The sequence below is a fragment of the Hemibagrus wyckioides genome, linkage group LG18, assembly GCF_019097595.1.
Source record: "Hemibagrus wyckioides isolate EC202008001 linkage group LG18, SWU_Hwy_1.0, whole genome shotgun sequence".
Classification (NCBI taxonomy): domain Eukaryota; kingdom Metazoa; phylum Chordata; class Actinopteri; order Siluriformes; family Bagridae; genus Hemibagrus; species Hemibagrus wyckioides.
Window position 1 is genome coordinate 16062079 of NC_080727.1, and position 20247 is coordinate 16082325.

At 42.7% G+C, this 20247-nt stretch overlaps 3 protein-coding genes across 3 annotated transcripts; 1 reads left to right on the plus strand and 2 right to left on the minus strand.

The window, feature by feature from the left end:
* Positions 1-165: 165 nt before the first annotated feature.
* Positions 166-4053, minus strand: ankrd46a (ankyrin repeat domain 46a). The gene is made up of 4 exons (XM_058414697.1): positions 3894-4053; positions 2698-3036; positions 1740-1898; positions 166-1241 (listed from the first exon to the last, which is right to left on the minus strand). Exons 2-4 carry the CDS (start codon positions 3006-3008, stop codon positions 1025-1027), a joined length of 687 nt encoding a protein of 228 aa, XP_058270680.1. The 5' UTR covers positions 3009-3036; positions 3894-4053; the 3' UTR covers positions 166-1024.
* Positions 4054-4108: 55 nt separating this feature from the next.
* On the plus strand, positions 4109-10608 carry atg4a (autophagy related 4A, cysteine peptidase). Its single transcript, XM_058414696.1, has 13 exons — positions 4109-4249; positions 4674-4784; positions 4994-5065; positions 5165-5263; positions 5914-6015; positions 6270-6342; positions 6636-6715; positions 6821-7050; positions 7390-7468; positions 7804-7949; positions 8373-8429; positions 8515-8626; positions 9939-10608. The coding sequence occupies exons 1-13, from the start codon at positions 4240-4242 to the stop codon at positions 10001-10003; spliced, it is 1236 nt and encodes a 411-aa protein (XP_058270679.1). The 5' UTR covers positions 4109-4239; the 3' UTR covers positions 10004-10608.
* A 178-nt stretch (positions 10609-10786) lies between these two features.
* On the minus strand, positions 10787-19724 carry irs4a (insulin receptor substrate 4a). The gene is made up of 2 exons (XM_058414688.1): positions 16120-19724; positions 10787-13649 (listed from the first exon to the last, which is right to left on the minus strand). The coding sequence occupies exons 1-2, from the start codon at positions 19370-19372 to the stop codon at positions 13645-13647; spliced, it is 3258 nt and encodes a 1085-aa protein (XP_058270671.1). The 5' UTR covers positions 19373-19724; the 3' UTR covers positions 10787-13644.
* Between the last annotated feature and the right edge of the window lie 523 nt (positions 19725-20247).

A 20247-nucleotide genomic window follows, 5' to 3' on the forward strand; every position in this document is an offset into this window, starting at 1 on the left:
GTGAACATGGCCACGCCTCGGCCTCGTAACGCTCTTATTACCTCAACTCTGAGGTTCACTGCCTTATTCATACAGCCATAAACCTACACAAATGGATCATTTGAAGGAAACTAAAGCACTACTATTCTCCAGTAAATGAAAGAAAAACACATTAATGCTGTAGACTGAAAGCTGAAATATCTTTAATCGCCAATATCCAGGATTTAGCTAATGCTCTGTAGTGTCTGTAATAAACACTGCAATTCAAGATTTTTCTTACACGGTGATGATAACAAGATAATAATGATAATGAGATTATGAAATTATGTAAAAGGTAACCTACACACAACAAAGTCATGTTGCTTCCATTTCCTGAATCACCAGTAGTGTATTTCACTAAAACCCAGACATCAGTGTCCTTCACTCGATGGTCTTTATGTAAATAATCAAAGGTTACAGAAAATCTGTGGTTCATTACTTTTCAGGTCTAGTTCTGAAATTCAGTCGGAATAGAGAATAGAGAAAAATAAAGAAAACGTAGCAAGCGCACAGTACACAGCTGATCACTCACAGATGGTCACTGTGTTGTGTTTGGGTAATCTGATGCTGTTTTATTAAGAAAACATGAATATTTCTGCAGGAACCTCCCTATCAGAACCCTGCTCTGAGAGATGGACTGTAAATAGCTTTTAATTCCAAACACTGCTAAGGTTCATCTGGAGAATCTGACATGGAACTGTGAGAATAAGATCTCTGAACGTGAGGAATAACTCGCGTGTACATGAGTAATGATCAATTCTAGTCATAATTGTACAGAATGTGAACATTTCGGTTTCAAATCATCAGGATCAAGTTTGGGGGGAAAAAAATCCTTGTGCACAAAAATACACAAGAGACAAATAAAGATCACTATTTACACTGAAATCAAACTGCGTTACATCATTCACATGGAAAGAATTTGGGAAACATAAACGTTACGGTTCCTTAAAAATGATTCGGTCGACTTCGCTCCCGCACCTCCGTCAGTTCGTTATCGCTCAGGATCCTAACGCACAAGTTCCAGCTGATTTGAGCTGAAAGGCAGGACGCCACTGACGTAGTAAGCAATAGCCAGTGAGAGCAGAGCGATGAACAGCAGGAGCAACAGAACCCTCCAGAAGCCGAGATCCTCCACGAACTCCTGCCACGTGGTGCGAAAGCTGGAGAACACGCCGTCGCTGCGGTGGAGGTGAGGGTTGAGGAGCGAATGACTCTCCATGGCACTGAATAAGAGGAACAAGGAGATCTTTTTTTTTTCTGGAAATAAACGTGTGTGCACAAGTAAGTACAATACATTAATAAGAGATTATTAGTCTGGAGATGGGTGTGGCCCGAGAAAAATTCACTCAGGGCCCCAGTGAAGGGCTTTATTCATTGGTACCATGAGATTTATACAGATTTCCTGTCTCACTGTGTAGTCATGTTATAATGGAGATATTTCAGGATGGATTTAAGAACTGTGTGGAAGGAGTCTCCAGTGTCAGTGCTGTGTATCAGTCAGAGATAAAGCTGGAACTTTCTGGAAGTCCCCACATCTTCAGGACAGAGTTTACACTTCTATACATTTCTCAGTAACATGACAAGCTCAGATTTTTTTTCTCTTATTAACTTAAACAGAGAGAATTAAGAGAGGCTGCTGAGGGAGACACTGATTATAGCTGATAGAATATTGTTATAACTTTTTTTAAAATGTGCCTGATCTTTTGAAGAGTGGAGCTCACCTCTCATTATCTGCTATGTGCATCTTCTCCAGGCTGGAATGGGAGCTGCGGTTGAAGCCCTTCACCTCCTGCTCCTCCAGTCCTTCTAGGAGCCGCAGAGCGTCTCTGTTCACACCGCGCCTCTTAGCCAGGACCAGAGGAGTTGCTCCATTGTGATTACTGTAGACAAAAAACTTTATCAGAATAGAAACTCTGCCCTATCACATGACTGCCAACACCAACACCGGGGGAGGTGCTGCTGTGATTGACAAGAGAAAGAGAGAAAAAGAGAGAGAGAGCACGAGAGAGAGAGAGCGCAAGAGAGAAAGAGAGAGAGAGAGAGAGAGAAGCCCCTCCCGCTCAGAGAGCAACACATTTACTGTAGTGACATATAAGCAACGTCCTACAGATCTCTATTCAGACAGATTACATTCTCAATGTCTCTTGCTTCTATATTGCATTGTGCGACACCGATTTTTCCCCACTCATCATTTACTGTTTAAAAAAATCACAGTCCATAATTTCTTCATCAAGAACTGAAAAGCCTAAAAAAGAATAGCGATGATTTCCACCCTGTCAAGGGCAAGGAGAGTAACAAGGGCAAATGATAATATTACCATCTGTGCAGTCAGAAAGTGCTTATGTGTAGTGTTCATAAGGCGATTTATTCAGACTCATTTAGGTGCTGAAACCACACCCCTTACCCCATGATTACTTCCTATGTTCCCATGACAACTGGCTGTGTAACATGTACTAGTGTACTCCAATGTCACTGCGAGCTCCTATACAAAATCTATAAAGGTTTGTAAATCTGTTAATATAATATAACAAAATAAGAGTAAACGTCACTGGATATTTCAGCAGTGTAATATTGTGTAGAGACGATTAAATCACACAAACCTAGCTACAAATGCTGTACTGTGGAATATTAGAGTAACATCATTACATTTGATGTTACATTTGACGAAAATTCACCAACCAGATGTCGATCTTGAGTCCGTTGGACACGAGGAACTGGATGGTGTCCACGTGGCCACACATGTGCAGTGCAGTGTTCCCCTGAGCGTCAGTGGCCAGCAGGTCCGCTCCGAACTTGTGTAGCAGGCGACAGATCTCCACGTTCCCGCGTGCCGCAGCCAGGTGCATCCCGGATCGCCCCCGACAGTCACGTGCGTTTGGGTCGAAGCCGGTCTCCAGCAGGCGCTTGGCATAAGCCACATCGCCATCAATGCAGGCCTGCAGCAGCGGCAGTGTGGCTTGAAGAGAATCGCTGGCGAACATGTACGACATGCCGCTGCCAACAAACAAGATCAGCGCTCTACAAAACAAATCATATTATAGGACTGTAAAATGTGCAATAATATAATCTAAATATAATATTCAGTTATAGTAAGTCAGCACGGTGGATTAGTGGTTAGCACTGTTGCCTCACTGCAAGAAGGTCCTGGGTTTGAATCCCAGGTTCAAACAAGCAGGGGCCTTTCTGTGTGGAGTTCGCATGTTCTCCCCAAGTTTCCTCCCACAGCCCAAAAATACGTACATTAGGTGGATTGGTAATTCTAAATTGCCCATAGGAGTGAGTGTGTGCGGTTGTCTGTCTACATGTGGCCCTGTGATGGACTGGTGACCTGTCCAGGGTGTACCTCTACCTTTCGCCCAATGTGTGCTGGGATAGGCTCCAGCAGATCCCCGTGACCCTAATTAGGAATAAAGCGGGTATAGAAGATGGATTATAGGAAGTCATTTTATAGCCCATAATTGTTATCCCACGCAATCTAATACACATCAGTATTTCGCCTTGAGATTTAATGGATATGCAAATTCGTGTGTGACGTCATCTGGTGACTTTCCGAGCTTGCTTTAGCTACTTTCCCCTGAAAAGAGTCAATATTTTTCATGTAAGGAGTTTCAACATAAACAAATAGCACAGCATCCATGCTGCTAAGGATAACAATCATATTAAACCTGCTTGTGCTAGCTGGCTCAACTAGTTACTTCGACTAACAATAAAACTAGTTAAACCTGTAACTGACAGCTTTTACCATATCCTACAGCCCCTTACTACCACTTAGCTTCTAGCTGCTAGTCACGTTAGCTGACAGCACACGCTAACTAGTCAACAAACATTATGATTTTAATAGGCAAGATGACTAACAAACGACATGAAAGGAATACCTTAATAAACAGATTAAGATCAGAAATCCCCCGAAACCGATTTTTTTTTAATCCCTGCTCGTATGGATACAGGTAACTAGCTTGATTGCTTGATGGAAAAAAAAATGAAAACATATGACGTAAACCGGAACCTGAGCGCTATAGACACGACTCAACTACAACTCCCGTGATGCCTCGCAATGTTTTTTTGGTGACGTTTGACGACGATGTGTGCGCCGACACATCTGGGATTTGTAGTTTTCTCGATGCTATTTTTGACCCAAGGAATCAACACATGAACAATATCTCCCACAATTCCGCGCTTTTGTATTTGTACGTTGACTTTAAACACTGATGACAGCCCAGGATGGAGGCAGGTAAGAAATGTGAAAATAAAACAACATTAATAAAGTGCAGTGTGTCGGCGAGTGTGTTTTTCGCGTCTGTGTCGAGGTTAAAGTCAGAAAGGCTTTGGGGTAGGAGTGTTTATTTCTTTCCGGGAATTTCATGTCGGAGCTGAGTTTCAAGTTTTCTCATTGTCTCCCGGTTAGTGGCCTGAACACATCCTCCCAGCACACACACACACACACACACACACACACACACACACAGAGCGACTTTATGTAAAGTACATAACTGTAAAGCCATGCTGAACAAATCTGTAAATCTGCTCAGGTGTGTTTGAAGTCGGAGAACTCTGATCATTAGATATAAAAGCATGTGATTGTAATAAAAGTAATTGTAGTGTGTGTTTCACCCCGACTGTCTGTTATTGTAATCGTCTATACCTCTTTCTTTCAGTTTTAGCCAAATATGAAAACCAGATCAACGTGTTCTCTGAATTCCTTGAAGATTTACCAGACACTGACGAGCCAGTGTGGATTTTAGGAGTGTCTTATAATGTTAAAACAGGTAATAATACACACCTGTACTGGACATAAGGCATTCATGTTAAAGCGTTGAGTACTTCACATCATCTCCGTTAAAAAAAACAACAAACCTCATGTTATTATAAGAACCAGAGCTTGTTATTATGTCAGATGATGATGATGTGGATATTTATTAATACCATCAGAAACGTCAGGTCCCTGATTCATGTGATTGTTTCGTTCTGTACACAGAAAAGTCAGAGCTTCTGTCTGATGTGCGTTCACGGCTGTGGTTCACGTACAGGAGGAAGTTCAGCCCTATCGGTCAGTAGCCGATCACGTCACTATCGGATTAGATGTGTGAGAAGGTAAAGCCTGATGGTTGTGGGTCTGTGCTGATCACTTTGTATTTCTGGCCTTCAGGAGGAACGGGTCCGTCGTCAGACACGGGCTGGGGCTGCATGCTGCGCTGTGGACAGATGATCCTGGCACAGGCCCTCATCTGCAGCCATCTCGGAAGAAGTAGGTCAAAATATAAACCCCTTACAGAGGTTTATTCCAAACTCCTTACAAAGATCTAAAGGCTGCGTTACAAATCAAGACTAATCTCTGAGTTGCTTTTCTCACTTGTCTGTAAAAATCCGCTCATCTAGATGATCATTTTGTGCCAACAGATTTTCCAGGGACATGAATATAAGAAGTAGACTATACATAGACACACACTCTGGCTACTTTATTAGGAACAAAAAAATGCACCTCAGTGTTTTCTTCCCATATTTTAATGTTTGTTGTGAACATTAACTCTTGACTGGATTTAATGCAATGCATGAAAATGCTGCCATAATGGATCATGTTATGAGCAAGCAGGTGTTCCTAATAAAGTGACCAGTGAGTGTAAACTGTATGTGTTCTCAGTTACTTAAGTTATTCTCTCCTATTTTCGTCCCACACTTCAAGATCACTTTCCCACTCACATCATCGTGTGCTGATGGTTAGTGTCAGTTTGCTCAGTCGCCATATGAATGAATAGAAGTAAAGGTGGTTCAGTTGAAATTCAGCTGTTATGAATCTCGACACTTACAGGCATCTGAAAGAGAATGTGATTTTGTTGTATTCTGTTATATTTTGTTTGCTGTAACATGCAACTTTGCTGTTTGTGTGAAACCCTGCAGCATGGAGGTGGCTGAGTGACAGAAGTCAACCAGCTGAGTATCAGCGCATCCTCCACTGCTTTCTGGACAGAAAAGACAGCTGTTACTCAATTCACCAGATGGGTATGTGTGTGTGATCCAGTGTGCATGAGTGTGTGTGTGTGTAAAAGTTTTGTTCTGTACATTTGAGTGAGTTGTACCGTTCCACTCATTCATTTCTCGATAGTGATCAGTGATCAGTGTTCTCTGCACAGCTACTGAATTTGATTCAGACCAAATTCATTAAACAGCTCCATTCTCTCCCTCTCCCTCTCCCTCTCCCTCTCCCTCTCCCTCTCCCTCTCCCTCTCCCTCTCCCTCTCCCTCTCCCTGAGCAGCTCAGATGGGGGTGGGCGAGGGTAAATCTGTTGGAGAGTGGTACGGGCCGAACACAGTAGCACAAGTCCTCAGGTTTGTGTTCTTCTACTTGAAAATATTGTTTTTCCTTCAGAAGCTTCCTTCTTCTCCACCAGCAGGTCTCAGACTGGAGTTTTGAGGACCAGTAGGAATCAGTGAAGTGTAAACATGGAGTGTGTGATAATTTATCTGGAGCAGAGGACATCACTACCTTTAGCAAGCTCTTATATTAATTATTGCATTACATTTAAATTGTACAGATTTATAACAAAAACAGTTCCCATGTAAATAAGATTCACTGAAATTTGCTTGAATTTAGATCTTGATCTTGAATTTTTCCATCACAGGAAACTCACACCGTTTGATGATTGGAGTTCGTTAGCTGTCTATGTGTCAATGGACAACACCGTAGTGATCGAAGACATCAGTGAGTTTCATCCTTTTATCATCTTTATTGTGAATTGTTTTAGAGTGTATGCAATGTACAATCATGGTCTCTCTCTCTCTCTCTCTCTCTCTCTCTCTCAAACAGAGAAGCAGTGTCATCAGGAAGTGAGACCCAGTCGGTGTATCTGTGGTGGGGTTGAAGTTCCTTCATCTGACACTTCATCAGATGACCGTAAACAGCTCCAGGCTCCGTGCCCCGTCTCACATTTCCAGCAGAATCCCCAGCATTCGCAGGATTGGAGGCCTCTGCTGCTGCTTATCCCACTCCGCATGGGCATCAACAACATCAACCCCATCTACATCCAGGCACTGAAAGTACGCAGAAATCTCCTCAGGACTCACAGTAGATTATCAGTGTGTTGTGTGTTTAAGATAATGACATGGTTTGTCTTAATTGTATGAGCACTTGCAGCGTTCAATTCCAAAACATATTTCAGCCCACACCAGAAACCACATAACTTCACATAAAGCGTCAAATTCATGTAAAGCGTCACATCATACGGCGTGTGTTACACGAGTGTTCGATTTAACACCAAAAATGCTGATGAAATTTTACTCATTTAACAAACACGGTGTAGAGCAGTGGATCAACATTTGTCATTTTTTAATCAAATCTTTTATTTTTAATGAAGGAATGTTTTATTTTTAATGAAGGAATGTTTTAAGATGCCTCAGTCTTGTGGCGTTCTCGGTGGAAAACCCAACCTGGCTTATTACTTCATCGGATTTATAGGTGAGTGTTCTCTCTGAGCGGCAAAGTCTGAAATACACAACACAAACATAAACAAACCATCCATCTTCTATATCCGCTTTATTCCTCGAAATCGAAAAACACGATTGATTTAGTTTTCAATGTTTACATCAAACTTTCTCTTCTTCTTCTTCTAGATATCTGTTTTCTGAAAATCTATAAAACTAGGAGTGTGTAAAGTTTCTGATTTGTGTTAACTGAAATCCAACACAAGCCTTAACACCATGAGGACTTTAGTGCAGGTTTCCGATGTTTTCTTTCACTCTTATATGAACTTTCTCAAAATGGCCTGATGTTACTGCCCATGTTCTCCTCAGATGATGAGCTGATTTATCTGGACCCTCACACCACCCAATCAGCTGTGGACTCAGAGATGGGGCTCGGGGGGGGTGATCAGAGCTACCACTGCCAGAGGAGTCCTCATCGCATGAAGATCAGCAGCCTGGACCCGTCTGTAGCTCTGGTGAGGCTGCAGAGTCAGAATCATTCATCAGTTCAAAAGGATGTTTTGAGGAAACGTGAATAGCAGAAGTTTAGGTTTTGGTCAAAATCTTACACAATTTAAAGAAATATGAAGCAAAAAAATCATCTACTGAAAATCTGCATTTAGGCATTTCAACAAAATTGAAAGTAAATATTTTAACTGATTTATTTAAACAAATATTTGTAAAAACATTATGCTAATGTACACAAACCTAGCTTTTGACTAGATAATGTTTATTAATATTTAACTGTTTAACAGCAGGTTGAAATATAGGAAATTATTTTAACAAGTAATTTGAATATTGAAATGAAAAGTCAAAAAATAATAATTTCAGTAAAATACAACAGCGAAGTGAAATTATTCATGTCTTTTCCACCCGGGCTTCTTCTCTTTTCTTAACAGGGCTTCTTCTGTAAGAGTGAGGAGGATTTTGACAGATGGTGTACTCAGGTTCAGCAGGTAGAGCTTCAAATGAAATGCTCCTTGATGTGTTTGGACTTTATTTGAGTTTGTTCTTTAATTCTTTCTGCTCATGACCTTGAAGGAAATCCTGAAGAAGCGAAACCTGCGGATGTTCGAGTTGGTGGAGAAACATCCGCCTCACTGGCCGCCGTTCGTTCCTCCGACTAAACCGGAGGTGCAGACCACGGGAGCAGGTGAGATCACTGACCTCCCCGACCTCACGTCTCCTCACAGCTCGTATAGTTTAGACCGACATGTTTACTCAGCATGGGTTCAGGACCATAAACAACACAAGATCACAGAGTACAATAATCCCCCTCTATATCATGGTCCCAGTATATCACAGATTTTTATTTGGAGCATAACTGATTTTTGCGGATTTTCCCGGTATATCGTGGTATCTGCAATAGTGAGTTGCTTTTAATTGTATTTATTAATAAAAGTATAATTTTTATTATTTTACTAATTACAAAATATAAACATTACTTAAAATAAAGTGTAATAATACACCGAATACTGTAGCGTTGTTTAGGAAAGCGCGGTGCGGGGATGCTGAAAATCAAAATACAGTATGGCTGGAGGAACGAGTCTGGCCAATCGGGGAAAGGGAAGCAGAATTCTCCAGCATTCCAGTTCCTCGCGTGTCACTGTCCTGAGTGTTTTGTTTTGTTCTGTTCTGTTCTGTGTGCTGTATTTTTACTCTTTTTATCCAAGCCCTATTATTTCGCTCAAACGCTCTGCACCTTCTGGCAAGAAACATACATACATACAGTACTCACTATAAATGTGATATTTTTATGAATTCATTTCGCTATATGCTTGCAAATGTTTTCTGTGTGTGTTTAAAGAGTGTGGGAGGGTCATTTATGGCCATAAAAAGCATTTGGTAGTGGCATCCGCGGATTTTCCTTTATCGTGGGTGGTTTTGGAACGTAACCCTCGCGATGAATGGGTGGTCCTATATTTTAATCTAGCTCAACCTGGCAACCCTGTTTTTATCCGTCCTATCCACCCCCAGTGAAGCCGTTAACAGCACAAGCATGGGGCAGCGTGGTTCCTGTTCCAGTGGATCTTTATTTTTGTTAGTGCCGTTTGCAGTTCCCATTCTGACCACTAGTAATAATGCACTGGAGGTAAATGGGGCAGTGAGCAAAAACAAAACAGCAAATCAGTCTAACGTTATACCTGTGAGATCACACAAAACACTTTAAATTGTTGCCTTAAAAGCGGTGAGAGGTTAAAATGTATGGAGATGTGAATCAGGATGTAATGAAGATCATTTGTTAAATGGTTAATAAAAGGGTGGAGTTCTGCATCATCTCTGGTCTACACTGCGGGCATGTCGAGTAGTTGGCTGGTGGGGAAAAAACAATACTTTGTCCATTAAAGCTAACAAAAGTCAAATCTGACTGAATTCTGTTGCTGTGCAAAAGAGCTGCTATCAGATATTCCATGTGCTCGTTGATGATTTTGGAGTTTCATGACCAGCTTTTGTTTTCCTTTTAGAGTTCATCGAGTCCACAGATAAACTGTTCGAGTCTGAGGAGGAGTTCGAGATCCTGAATGTGTGAGCTCCACAACGTTTAACCTTCATGCAGTTGAGGATTGGGGCTGAAACATCAGCGTTCCACTGATCCACACCATACAAGTGCCTCAGATCAACACCAAGCACAGACATGCAAAAAAAAATAAATAAATAAACAATAATAACACCAGGACCTAAAGAGCAGGAACGCTGAGCGAGTGAAGGATGGCGAGTGTTTACGTCTGATCTCACGCTCACTGGAGAAGGATAAGAGAACTGAGAAAAAGCCAAGGATTACTGTAGCCACTATGTGTGATTTTTAGCTCCATTCATTGTCAGACCTCTGTGTGTGTGTGTGTTTGAATGGTTTGGAGAATTCTTGAGTGGCATGAACTATATCACATCTCCTACTGCACAGGACCTGAGAGAGAACAAGCATGGAGATGATGATGATGATGATGTCTTTTTCAAATGTCACACCCTCAAAACACACACACACACACAAAACCTCTTAAATCCAGGAGTAAGAGTCAGATATGCATTTATTCAGTGTTACGCGAGGGGGAAGGATGAAGCCGTGTGAAGTGCCTCTCAGAATGTTTCGGTTGAAATGTTTCTTTTCCACCATGAGTGACCCCTTTCTTTTTAAATAAATTGCACATTCATGTAAATATGATTGAAAATAAAAATATTTAATGCAGCCTTTCTCCAGGTCTTGAAGCATCTGTAGAAGTTCTACATACAGAGGTAAAATCTGAGACCAAACGTCTTCCTCATTTCCTTGCAGAACACGGCGGCAGCTGCTTAATTTGGCATGCGTTACATTATTATTTACATTCACTGGCCAATTTATTAGAAACACAAGCACACCTGCTTGTCCTGCCATCCAGCCAATCGTGTGTCAGTAGCATGACGTACAAAAAACACGCAGGTGAAGAAGATCTGGCCATCAGTTTGTCCAGCAGAGGGCAGTGTTCAGCAATCTGCTCCATAATAACCGCACGGTTGTGTCGGTGATGTTTAGATGGGAATCTCTGGTCTTAACACATCTTGGAGCAATGTTGCATCATGTTGGATCACAAACATCTGATAGGAAAACACACAAACACCAGTCCCAGTCAGGAATACCTTGGCACTTTTTTTTATTGCAATAGCTCTATGACAAGCAAAACCCAATTTGTTAAATATACACCAAAAATAAAATATAAAAATGTAGAACCGACAAAAAATCCTCAGACACCCTCATTCTGAGATCAGGGACAGTGGGTGCTGTGTAGCATGATCAACAAGAGAAAGGGATATCAAAAAATTACAATATTTACAAAGGAAGACAGTGTTTCGAATGATCCGATTCTACCAGCATGGTTCAATCACAGACTTTTTTTAAGCAGGAGATTGTGAGCATTGACTGGAATCCTCGAGAGAAAAGAAATACAAATCATCATCACACACTCTGCCCAGTTCAGCTCATTTTTTTTCTTGCTGCTCTCTTCCTTAAAAAGAAACAAACCCCTAAAACAACGAGGTAAATTAAAAAAGGCCAATAACATGATTCTACTGATTACAATATCAGGTTCCCCAATTCTAGATCCTGGAAAGATCTGAAAGTACAAAATAAAAAAAACAAACACAAGCGTGGATCTTTTTCAGCTCATTACTGCAGTTATTGTGTAGGAAAGTTCCCAAAACCAGTAGAGGACTGTTAGTATTCTTCACCCCTCCCTCAATCCCACATCACATTTACATACATTAAAAGCAACGCAATATCATGACACAATAGCGTGACATAAATGCTAGTCAAAGAAAGAAGAATGGCTGCCAGAGCGCCACGGAAACAAATGGAAAGCTCACTGACATACAGCGTGGGGTTTTTTGTTTTCTTTTTTTTTTTGTCCCAACATCAATCTGGACGACTACTGCAAAGCTAAACACTTCTCACTACACAGCTTTCCACCACGACCTCTAGCCAACACGTCTTCTTATAAAGCTTTCAGGTACAGGCAAGGAAGGGACTGGGAATATCCCTCAGGGAGAAATAAATAAATAAATGAATAAATAAATCAAAAATAAGTAAATAAATAAATAGAGACAAAATTATTTGAGAAAACACATGGTCTTAAATAACTTCATTATTTACATGAACATCTCCTTTTCTGTAAGCAACACGTTACCCAGCGAGGCTCTGTACAGACGGCGCCGTGTGCAGTGAACGGAACCGTATCCGATTCAATCAATCAATCAATCGATAAATAAATAAATAAATAAATAAATAACCGAATGAATGCAGCAGAGATCAGAACAGAGCACTGAGAGGAAGCGGAGGCTACAGTGTGCTCCATGGAGACAGCGTGGACTTCACCTGCGTGGATCAGAGGAACAATTCAGTAAACATCTTTCTCTTTTTTTTGTTGTTTTCTTTTCGTTTTCAGGCTGAAACTGAAGACAGTAAAAAACAAACAAAAAAAACAACTCATCTGCAGCATTTTCACAGAAAATAAATACAAATCTGAAAATAAACAGAACATACAACGGAATGAAAAGATGTTGCTCAGTGTCCTTTCATACTCCAAATACAAAAAGAAATAATGTGTGTGTGTGTGTGTGAGTGAGTGTGTGTGTAAAAACTCAGACTTTACATCTAAAGGGATTCCAGGTGATTACACCTTTATCCTTTTCTCAGAGCGAGACAGATTTACTGAATCGATTTCCAGTGATCTGGACTGGAGGTAGTGACGATGTGAATCAGAAACACTGTCTTAGTTTTTATTTCTTTTTATCTAATACCTACAAAGTGCTATGTGTGAGTTTGTGGTTTGCGTTCAGTGAGATTTTTCTCCCACGCTCCCGGAGGGGAAGCTTCTGAGGGCTCGGATACGCTATACAACACTCGCTAAACATCACTGCAGTCCACTGCTTCAGGAGACACATACGTGCTTCTGCAGCAGCCATGGACCTTCTAAAGTGTTTTAGCCAATGCTGATAGGAACCAGCGGACATCTGAACACTCGCACGCTGGGAACAGGATTCATCCCAAATGTGACGCCATCAGAAATTTCAGCTATAATGAATATTATATATATATATAGCGCATCCAAGTCCTCAACGGGATTCAATATATTAACTAGTCTCACTTTGAAGATGGTGTGTGTCTGTGTGGCCAGTGTGAATCCCTTGGTAACTAATGTGTAGGATCCCCCCCCGCCCAAAAAAAATACACCATTCTCAGAAATACAAATCGATCTAAATAAACAAAGAGATGTGTGTGTGTGTGTGTGTAGGGGACTACTAAGTAGTTGGCACATTTTACAAAATCTCATTTGATACACAAGCACCTCGTATTTACAGTGATTCAGCAGGTTGTGTGAGGACTGTGAAGAAGAACGTGACGGAGATTAGTAAGTGCTCGAAGTCTGATGAAGTTCACAGCTCGGATTTTGGACTCACGATCAGCGCAGTCGCTCACGTAAACAATAACACAAGTGTGTGTTAACTGAACAATAAAAATGGAACCGGTCTGAGGCAGTTATGTAGGAGATACAGAGCAAGAGAGGCTGAGTAGTTTATTCAGTCTTTGCAGTTGGAGGTCTGATGAAGAGGAGGAGGATGAGGATGAGGCAGCTTCCTCTTCTGCATTCTGGAGTCCACTGGATTTCCAAAATTCTGATTTCCTCCCAGCATACAGCACCTTCAATCTGCAACACACACACACCCACACGCAGGTCAGAGTTCATATTTAGGTGAAATTGGTGTTTATGAGTGTAATATATTAGAATATGATAATATAATCTTCATCTTGTTTTCTGTAGAACTTTGTGTAGGTATGTTGTGTAGATAATAGTGCATAATTTTACACACACACACACACACACAGTGTTAAATTATTGATTTATTTTTAAATCAGAACTCTATTTAATAAAACACATTGGAGATCGGAGATGCATTGAATTGGAGATATTTACAGAATAATTTGTCACAGCATGAGATTATAATAAAGTGTTTATTATGACCTGAAACACAAACTAATATAAATATATTCTAATATATTTATATATACACTAATATAATATATTCTTGCCGTCAGTTTAAGCTTTGGTTGGTTCAGACCAGACAAGTGCAAAATTTCTGTTAAATTCATATTGCTTGCAGAGTGTGTGTGTGTGTGTGTGTGTGTGTGTGTGTGTGTGTAATTGACTCCAAAAGCTTTAGGGTTGACTCAGAACCTTGAATCAGTGACTGGACAGGTTTTTTTGTATTTTATGATGGAACCTTTATGACTCACAATAAACATATTAAAACTATATCATTTATATGATAACAAATTCTACACCCAGGCCCAGCACTGCATTATGTTTCATCAGCAGAAGAAAAGACAAAAGAGAATATTCTTTTCTTTAGGTATTTTAAACCCACTGAGAGAAGGGCTGATTAATACAACTTTTAATGTGAAACATCTAGACTTGTGAGAACAGGACAGACTTCAGATTCGGCCCGGGGTCACGCCCAACTTCTCCGTCTCTCACACTGACCGAATCACAGGTGAGATAATATGTAAGACAGGTGAGACATAAATATCCATCATGTCCAGATCGTGATCATTTCCTGAGGTACTGTGGATAACATTAATTTTTTGAAAGAAATATATAAATATGTTTATTTATTTTTTTTGTGATTATTATTATTATTGGTATTATAAACAGCAGTTTTTAAACTAATTGCAATGTCGGGCAAACCTGTGTATGTATGCATGAGTATACACACACACACATATATATATATATATATATAATGTGTGTGTGTGTATAATTTATCTTATATATGATTTATCTTGATTTTTTTCGCCCCGCCTAATCATTACTGTTTCGATATTCACAAACAGAAGAGAATACACGTAATGAATGCATGTGAACTAGCGTGTGGCTGTTAAATGTAACTAGAAACACAACATTTCTATAAATAAATGAAAGACTGTAGTCCTTGTGCACACTGTTGAGGAATAACTCCATGCGAGACATGCTCCTAGTGCAAAAGAATTAACTGTGGAGATCTGACATCACAAAAACCTCAGCCATCGCTGATTACTCTCCCGTAACAGCATGACCCGCGTATTCAACTCCTGACGGTCATGAAACTCCTGTATGTCCTGTATAAATATCAACACTTTAGTGTGAGATTTTTTTTGCTTATATTATCAGTTTAAAGAACGTTATCATTAAAGCAGGATTATTATGGGCTGTAAAAAAAAAATCTCCTGTAATTTAGTTACACTCTAGAATCTCAGAAATAAGGAGAAGCCGAGCACTGACTTTCACTGCATGACATCATACCAGAAGCTGAACTTATTCATATTTATTCATGAGGCTTTTTTTTTTTTTTTGCAGCGTGAGAAACGATTAAAATGATATGAGAAATGAAACAAAGCAACGCGCTTTAAACGAGCTGAACACAATCCCCTGTGTTAATGTAAGTGTGAGGCTCGAAGTGTCTGAAAAATATGAGACGCAATAATAATTAGACACAAATAAACACAAACACATACACCTTGTGGACTGAAAGACTGCACACAAACTCGCTTACGTTCAGCATATACATTACTGTCTGCTTAAAATTATTGGACAGGAAGCCAGTGTAGACTATCTGCAGGAGTTTATCTTTAATGTGGCGTCAAAATCCCGCATCACAGATCATCACAGATGTGAGCAGAGTGTCAACAAGAAAGCTTTATGCATTTAGCATGTGCAATTTTCAGTGCAAAAACCCCACAAAGAGCTGCAGCAGTCATTTTTCCAAATGAAAGGAAAACATATCTCTGTGCATTTTAGTTTTTTCAATCTTTTTTTTCTTTGATTTTCAGTGCTCCAGTGTGCCGACAGTGACGACTATTCAGGGCTGAAACAATACTGAACTCTGAATAAGATACTGAACAGAGAAGCCATTTTACAAACTCAAAAAGCAGAGAAACAAACAATGAGACTGAACTGAAGCACTTATTAGCTAGCAGTGAATTAGCAGTAAAAGAGCGGTCCAGGGTGTGTAACGTACTGCACTTTGCCCGAGTGTTCATTTCCACAATGTTTAACTCAGACAAAAAGGCACCTGTGAAAAAGCTGCCAGGTTAGTCGTCATTTAATTTGTAGCAAAAGGGGAGACAGAAATACAACCAACCTTTGGAGGCAGTGGTGTGTCCTCCAGACTTGGATAAATCCAAACAAGCACAGGCCTCGTTCTCCTCGTGTGTACCGTGAGCTGGGTGTGGAGGTGTGGCATCATGGGTCATCCTTGGGACTTCCCTCAGGTCCAGAGCGATGTAGTTGAGGTAGCTGGATGAAACGTTGCAGCACGTTCCTCCAGTGGCACAGTTAGCAGTGAGGAGAACAGAGTCCGGAGAAACTTGATCTTCTGTGTAAGACCACACGCTATCAAACGAGGCCGAATTCTGCCATCGACAGCCTTCTACAAGATTCACGATGGCAGAGGATCTGGCAGCGCATCCACCCGCACAAGGGTGGAAGGTCTCTGAGCTGTGTCTCCTCCGGCCCTGTGGATCTGACCTAATGACCTTAGGCTCACTTTGAGGGCTGGGTGACCTTTCAGTGACACAAAGGTGCTGTATCATCCTAGACGGACTCTCAGCTTCTCTGTGGATGTTCTTAGGGACAAAGTCACTCTGCACCTGGCCGTAGGTGCATCCTAAGGGGCGTGCGTAATTTGGAGGGTTCCACGGAGCTACGAGAGAGTGGCGAGGAGGACGGTTCTTCAGGAGGTTGTCCATATTTAGACCCATGTAGTCGTGGTCAGGTGAGGAGCAGCACAGCTGATAGCAAGGCTGAGAACTTGGCACAGAGGGGGAATCCACTGCTGATGGGGACGATGAGGAGCCTGCGTGAAGAGGCCTGTCTCCAAACTCCATGTGGATGTAGTCTCCTGGACTGGAAGGGCTCAGAGGTTCAACCGGTGACTCTGGAACATATTCCGTTTTTCTGCGATCCTCTCGACACGGGGTTTTGTAAGAGCGCGGAAGGGAGAAATAAGAGCCATAAGACTTGGGGCCTTCAGGGGAAGCCTGCCTGTAGCCTTCAGCAGAGCCGACCTGGGACATGTCCATATAATCGTCATATTCGTTTTGGCTCCTGCTAGAGGGACTGGTTATTCCAGGAGAAGGGCTGTCTTGTGGCAGCATCATCATGTAACCATGTCTGTCCACCTGCTGTAAAGAGCAGGGATGAAGGTGCAGGGAGGCCAGGGGGTTTGTTCTGGGTTGCATAGGGGTGTAATCTGGATGAGGAGAGGGGACGATGCCGTATATCATAGGCATGTAGCCATCATCCTTAGGCAGTTTCTTCTGACCGTCTGAGTTGAGTGAGGGAGGCCTGTTTGGGTGATGTAACTCAGAGTAAGATTTATAGCCTGCTTTAAGAAGGCAGGAGCAGACAGCGTGCCGTTTTGACTCCACAGGGCTCGGTTCATCTAATGAAGATGAAGTCTGTGTCGCTTTCTGGTGCATGACACCTAAACTGTTACCGGGTTTTGGCTTGGCATAATGTGTGAGCTTAAGAAAAGTTCTTTCCATATAACTGCTCTCCTCCTCAAAAGTCCTGGCTCCGCCCTGCACATCTTTGTACCAATCCATGGCCATGTAGTCTGCTAGTCGATTCTCCTCCCTAATGGGCGGAGTGTCGCTGTGTGGTTCAGGTGTACTGCTGCTTGCACGGAAATATCTAAAGTCACAAGGGCTGGGACAGAACTCATCAGAGGAGTTAAAGCCTCCGTCACTGGGAGAGCCACAGATGGAGGAGCTGGAGGGTCGTGTATGCGTGTCTGAGGCTGAACCGTGGCCACTGCTGCTGGAAACGCTGATGGGACTGGTAGCAGACAGGAAGTGCGATACGGGGAGAGAGGCGGAGCGAGTGTGATGGGCAGATGCAGGTGAGGCGTGGGAGCAGCAGCCACCACTCTCCTCCCGGCCCACATTCAGGCAGGGTGTGTTTAGGTGCAACAAGCTGCCCGTGCCCGAGCTGAGAGGTCGATCTGATGTGCCCTCACCTTCGCTGGATGTACGGTAGCGCTGTCCTGTCACGCCTTTACTCTTTCCTGTAGGAGGAATGCCCGTCACCGAATCGGTTCTGGAGGCACGCTGGAGCCCTGTCTGGCTGGGAGGGAGATTGCCAAAGTGGCGGCGTGTCGTGATAAATGGTATGGGGTTGGATCCGGAGGACTGGCTCTTACTCCGTGGTCTGAAGTCTGGAAAGGCCTTCAAAGCCTTCATAGTGTCGAGAATGGTCTCGTGCATGTTCTGAGCCACTACAGAGTCTTCCACTTGTACCCAGATCTCACCTGGGCCGATAGAAGAAGAGCGTCCCACCTCTATAAAGAAAAAGCTTTCCGAATGTCCACAACGGCGAATGTTCATCAAGGGCAGGTTCACAGCAGGGGTCTCGGAATTTAACTTCACCAGGTGAATTGTCTTGGCGGAAAGGCACAGCCGGTACACCCCCATTAAATTCTTGGTCTGCCCCAGACCTTTGGGTTTCACATTCACCTGCCACACCTCCTTAAAAATGGTCCCAGGTGAAATGGTCCCATAGCCATCATCTAACTCGTCCGTGTCCAGCTGCCCCTTTTTGCCTTCGGTCATCAGTTCTGTGAGGGCCAGGTACCAGTCCTCCTGCTCCTGCTCGCTGTCAGCCACCATAGCAAAATACTCATCTTTAGTATAAAGAGCAATGAGGTATTTGTTCTTAGCGTCAGCCCTCTTGTTGACTGTGAAACACTGGGATAGGTAAATAACCCTCTTAGGAGGACACACTACACCGGCAGTGGAGGCAGCAGCTTTAAGTGCATTTCGGAATTTTTTCTCACTGTCATAGTACTCCAGCCGACTGGGCCCAAGGTTGCTGGGTCCTCTCAACACAAAAAACCTCTTGTGTCCATGTTTCTGTTTTCTCAGATATCCACACTTCCACACATCAGCGTCCACACTGCCCGAGCACACGGCGGCGGCGGCGGCCAGAGCAGCAGCGGTGGTGTCCGTGCTGAGGACACGGCAGAAGGCAGAGTCGTGCACCTTGTACTGGAGCGCGGGGAGGTGTTTCCTCACCACAGGATCCTGAGCGTTCTCCTCTGGGAAAAGATGATGAACTCTGAAGTGGTAAGGTGGCGGGTGTCTCCTCGGAGGAACACCATGGGGGTGGTGGTGGTGGTGATGGTGGTGGTGGTGATGATGATGAGCAGAGGCCGTCGAGTGCACGGGCAAGCGCGAGCCACCGTTATTGATTGAGCAGCAGGAGGAGGAGGAGGAGGAGGAGTAGGAGGAGGATGAAGGCTCTCCGCTGGTCGCGACCGCCGCCGTTTTTGCAACAACACGACGCGGCTGCGCCTCCAGCGCCAACATAACGCCGTTATCGCGGAGATCTTCCATGGGACGATGAAATTAAAGGTCACTTTACCTCAGTTACACTGACGCACGGCCCATTTTTGGGAGGGAGTGAAGGGGAAGAGAGAGAGAGAGAGAGAGAGAGAGAGAGAGTAAGAGAGAGAGAGAGAGAGAGAGAGAGGATTATAGCTCCAAGATGAGGTTCACTCGTTCAGGTAATAATCCTCGCCGCTGTCTGACGCCGTGTCCCGGTGTATCTTCAGCACAAAACGCAGGACAAAACGCGGCACCTCTGCAGAAGCACCGAAATCACGCGCTGCCATGATCAAGCTTTATTTCTCCCCTTCACTCATGGTGGCTACACATCACTACGACCCAGCGAAAACATCACGTGATCAAAACGTCAGCGAGAAGTTCAGGGCGATAGGGAAGGTAAAGGAGATGGGGCATGCTAGGCAACTAGGCTTCTGATTGGTCAGGCGGTCAAACGGTCTGTGAGTGGCACCGAGAGCCTCTAATGACATGGACGGATCCGCCAGTGTTGAGGGTCCGATTGGTGCGTCTGGTCCTGTGTGCAGACAGAGGCGTTGCTTAAAGAAGAAAAAAAAAGATGTGTAATGAGAATAAGGACGAGGTACCCACAGAAAAGGAGACAAAAAAGGCATAAGATGGGAGGGCGATCACACTGAGCTCTGCTGAACAAAGGAAAATTAAACGATTTACTTACATTACACTAGCTGTATTAGTCTAGTGTTATTACAGGGTTCGGCTTTTAACATGATTATAATCGGAGACGTGTGTCTCTGTCTCTCTAAAGGTTATTTATTTATTTATTTATTTATTTATGTATGTTTGACAAACGTTTTTTTCTGTTTGAAGCACAATTTAAAAAAAAAAAAACCCAGAAAAAATGACACCAG